Raw genomic sequence first — 4943 nt, 5'->3', positions numbered from 1 at the left:
TTAATAAATAAATAAATTAAAATAAAACAAAATAAAATAAAATAAATAGGGTTCTCCCCCCCAAAAAAGAGAAGGTGGTAGGAGAAAAGTCCTTCCATCTTTCCAGACACTCACAGTCGAGACCCCAGGAAGCTCAGAGTCGGAGACTGCCAGGGAAGGACGAACAAACACACTACCCAGTGTGCCAGTTCAGCAGAAACGGATGAACCCCAAAGCACAGGCAGATGGAGATAGGTACTTGCTTATCCTAGGAGCTTGGAAAAGATTCCAGAAGAATTTCTCACTATGTAGATTTAACAATGAAGAAAAGTTGGGGGTGATCTTATATGCAGAAAGTTAAGGGAGAAACAGTTTCTTCCTCCTCCCTTTTTTCCTTCCCTCCACATAATGTACATATCCACACACACATACGCACAGACAGAAACACACTATTATACTACATATCATATATATACAAATGTATTGCACACCATGAGCTGTATTTGTGGCATAGTATATATAATAAAGAATATATGTATAATTTAAAAAAAGTGCCCTTTGAGCTCCCCACGTCTTCTGTGTAATGGGCATGCCTACACCCCAAATACACAAATAAATACATATTTTTAAATAGTGGCTGAGGCACTTCCCTTGAGATGAACTTTGGTCCATATTGGGGCATCAGCAACGCAGTCTGTGCATGTGAGGAAATTTCATCTTGTGTATTTTTTCTGTACTCTCAGAAGCTCAGGCCGCTGAGCTTGCACAGGAAGGTATCACTGGGTTGTTTCTGTTTTCTCTGCAGACACGTGCATGGCATCCCCTCTTTTCCTCCAGGCTCTGTATGCACATCACCATTGTCAGAAACAGGGAACTTCGGTCTCCTGCTGCTTTCTCCACATTCCGGACACTGCCTTCATATTCATTCATTCCTTCATTGCCTCACTTGTTTCTTCATTGGATCATTTGTTCCTCATTGCCCCATTCTTTCCTTCTTTGGTTCATTAATTTTCATAGGCTCACTCATTCATTATCTGCTTCTTCAGATAGAATTCAAGTTCTAGATCCATCTTCTCCCACCCTCAGAACCCATTACAAAGTAGGTGTCACGACAGTTAGCATGATTTTTTTTTCTTTCTTGGACTGAAAATGCCTCAGAGCTTAGTAAATACATCTGGCCAGCTGTGCCTATGCTGGTTGCAGGGAGGATTAACTAGGGGATGCCATCCACATGAATGTGGATAAGGACAATGTCCCTTAGATCGCCAAGTGCAATGGGGTTCGGGGTTTGGGGGGAGTTGAGCTTGAAAGCAAGCATTCTCTCTCTACTCCTGAACGACCCCAGAGGAGCTGTTCTGGCTGTCACACCCTTCCTGGGGTGGTGAGCTAAAACCTCTGACATCTGAGCACAATTAATTCTTCTTTTAAGTGGCCTTATCCAGTATTTTTTTTTATAGTGGCAGAAACCTAACTAGTATGAGAATCAAAAAAATTGCTGAATCAATCAAAGTGATCAACTACTGTGCTGTCCTTGGCCCACTTCCTCATGGTCTTGGAGAGAGGAAAGACTTTCATAGTGTGGGCCAATGAGGTAGAGCAGGAAAATTCTGAAGACCCCTGGACAAGAATCATGAGAGTCCAGGTCCCGGGGTTTAATCTGAATGTCCCTGAACTGCAATTGCTTGTCTGTCAAAACAAAATAACAAAGGTAGCTAAGGTAGTGGGGTGAGTGTGGCCTTGCAGTGAAATCTCAGAGTAGACACGTGTGCAAGCTTATGGTATTAGTCCATGTTTCTTTTACACTTGTATTTGCACAGATGCATTTGTGACAAAGACAGGGGAAATTTATGTGCTAACCAGGAGATCACAGTAAATGTTTTCTCTTCTAGCAGTGTGACCTTTGGCCAGTGACTTCTGTCTGGATTTCCTGTCATATGTGGACTGAGCAGGCTCTGCTTATTAACAAAGGCCTAGAGTACCAGCTAGCAGGGGGCAGAAGGCAGAGGTTCACGTGGGTATATGATCGGAGTCCAGCCTAGACAACATGGTGAAAACAAACAACAGAAAAGAATAAGTTCACTGAGGTAGCATTCAGTTAACTGCCAATCCTAAGATGTTCACAGTGTTTGCAAGGACAGGATTCTGGCAGCAATAATAGTATGACAAACTGGTTTATGATGTAGATGTTATTACAAACATAGTGTTTCATTTTTTTCCATAGTGCAAATACATTGTGACCCACTATAAAACATTCTTATACATCATTAGTAAAATGAAGTTATGATTGTTTGTGGTTGGTTTTATAAGATTACCGTATTTGACTTATACTGGCTTAACTGCACGTAGATCAAGAAAAGCACAAACTAAGCACCAAGTACAAGTAGGTAATAACTGCCAATAAAATGATGATCTCAGGTTCATGCTGCACTTTTGCTGACTAGGAAATGAATAATCATCTCTGTCATTGTTACAGGTAGCTGTCTCACGGGATCAGTTGTGTTGTTAACCGCTCACCAAATCCAGATGTGTCCACAGCCCTCATGGTCAGCTGAGACTACCCACTCATTATGTCAAAAGCAGACAGTTATCGAATCGATACAACCCAAGTCTCCTTTTCGCTGACCACAGGTAAGACGCCCAGGAAAGTGAACATGGCTCATTTTACTTACGTTTGTTCCTGTCCCCATGTTTTGCCCAGGAAAATTAAAAAGCAAAGTGCTCCCAGAAGGCCCATGGCTGGAAGTAGCATAAGCCCATGAACATGACCTTCTTGAAGCTACTTTTCTTTTAAATAAACTGGGTTGGAGAGTTTGGGTAAATTAGTTTTCTGGTTAATTATTAATGTCACAGAAAATTATCTCTAAATGAGAAGGTTAAGATCAGGAATAAGCATATGAGGCTGTTTTAATGAATACAAAACATGTTTTAGCATCCTGTAATGTCCAGTAATAAAGACAGGGGTCTTTGACATGAACTTAAAACCCAGGGACGTGTTTTTATGAATACAAGTAAGAGGGTCCTAACCTGGGTGCTTGTCACTGTGCAGGAAGGCTCAGTGCTGGGAGCCAGGAGCCACTTTCCTCTGACTTTCATGTCTCAGCCAGGTCCTTTGTGCTGACACCCTGCTACCTTCAAACTTGATTCTGGCAGGTTTCATTTGTCTCTGAGATTGATGGAAGACTCACCTGGATTTCATTTTAAATGCATGGTTTTAGAATGATTTTGGCAGACATTTAAGTACAACACTCAGGAGGCAAAGGCAGGCAGATTTTAGTGAGTTCAAGGCCAGCCTGGTCTACAGGACATGCAATGGTTCACAGAGAAACCATGTCTTGGTAACCAAATAAAGGAAAGATAGACGATAGATAGATAGATAGATAGATAGATAGATAGATAGATAGATAGATAGATAGATAGATAGATAGATAGATAGATAGACAGACAAATAGAATGAGTCTGACCTGAAGAAGCAGAAGTAGCATCCCTGGTACTGGTGATAGCCAAGGGTAACCTAGGTCTGCAGAGATGGTACAAGGACTAGATCCAGGGCCCATCGCAGTCTATAGAAGAAGCACTGCAATAGATGGAAAAGGGTTGTGTCGGCATGGAAACCCTGCAGCGATGCTCCTCTGATTCCCTAGCCAGTAGACACTCAGTGCTTACGGGGATGTGAGTCTGTGAATCCCCGTGTCCCTCCCCAGAGTTTGCATGCAGTCATAGAAGGCCTCACTTTATATCTCCATGCTCCAGTGGGGGTTTCTACAGTTTACTACAGGAGGTCAGGATGAGCAGAGTTAATAGTATCCATGACAGTTGATCTTCTTCTTTTTTAAATCACTTTTGGTTTTGGAGACAGGATGTCTCATTACAGCCTTGGCAGTCCTGGAGCACACTGTAGACCCGGGTGGCATTGAACCCATGGAGATGACTGTCCTGTGCCTCTGGGGTGCTGGGATTGGAGCAAGTCCAACTACATCTCACAAGTTGATTTTCATGACTCATTTCCAATTAAGTAAATTTAAGCAAAAGATAATTTTTAGAAATTTCATTAAATTTATTTTATATGTTATGGTCATTAAAAATTTATTTAGATATTCTTTTGTTAATCATTTGAACATTTGTATATGATGTGTGTTGTATTTCAAGGTAACAACAGAAATGCCCAGGAGCTGGATGTGTATTTCAGTTGGTAGAGGCCTGCTGAGATGCTCAAGGCCTGGGTTGGGCCCCATCCTCACACGACTGTCAGGTGTGATAGAGTACACCTGTAGTCACAGCGCTAGGGAGGTAGAGGCAGGAGGATTGGAAATTGTAGGTCATCTTCAGCCACTAGTTAATTTGAGACCATCCTGGGCAACATGAGACCCTGTCTACAATAATAATAATGATAACAGTGTTGATGATGATAATGAAGAGATGTCTAAACACAGTCTGGTAAGTCAGAAATTTGGTGATACTCACAATAGCATACTTACCTAATTACTAAGGTTCTATTTAGTAATACTTTAATCCTGAATTTGTCAAAGAAAAAGGAGTGGGAAGAAAAAATCTATGCACTATTTCACTTACAGTAGTGTTCCTTTTATACAGAGCATCACAATGGAAAACATCCACACTGCCGTCCAACTAGCTATCTCATTCATTTCCAAAGAAAACCTGTAAAATGATTAAGCTGTGTTGCAAAAGATGGGTCAGGTTAGAGCAAACAGTGCTTCTGTGATCACTTTCGGGAAACAAAACCCAAGAGTGGAAGGACCGCCCAGTGGACACCTACCAGCTTTACTTCAAGTGCCAGCAATGGGCGCTGTCTGTGGTAGGAGAGCAAACACTAGGAAGCGCTGTTCTCAGACCACTGCTGTGGGAAGTGTTTACAGGATGACAGGCTCAGCAAGTCATGGGCTCAGCTGTTTAATCCAGCTGTCTTCTAAATGTCGTTCAAACACGGGGTTTCTTCAGGATTTAAT

General features: G+C 41.9%; 1 protein-coding gene across 2 annotated transcripts in view; it reads right to left on the bottom strand.

Annotated features, from left to right (window-relative positions):
- LOC101986529 (complement C5-like) overlaps positions 1-2772 on the bottom strand; it is an 18550-nt gene extending 15778 nt beyond the window's left edge. For both annotated transcript variants that reach the window (XM_005345991.2, XM_005345993.2), the window contains exon 1: positions 2649-2772. In XM_005345991.2, the coding sequence (XP_005346048.1) occupies positions 2649-2728 (80 nt within the window). In that variant the 5' untranslated portion in view covers positions 2729-2772. The remainder of the gene's footprint in view (positions 1-2648) is intronic.
- Between the last annotated feature and the right edge of the window lie 2171 nt (positions 2773-4943).

This window comes from Microtus ochrogaster, chromosome 4 (genome assembly GCF_000317375.1).
Source record: "Microtus ochrogaster isolate Prairie Vole_2 chromosome 4, MicOch1.0, whole genome shotgun sequence".
Taxonomy (NCBI): Eukaryota; Metazoa; Chordata; class Mammalia; order Rodentia; family Cricetidae; genus Microtus; species Microtus ochrogaster.
This window is presented reverse-complemented; position numbering and strand designations above follow the sequence as displayed.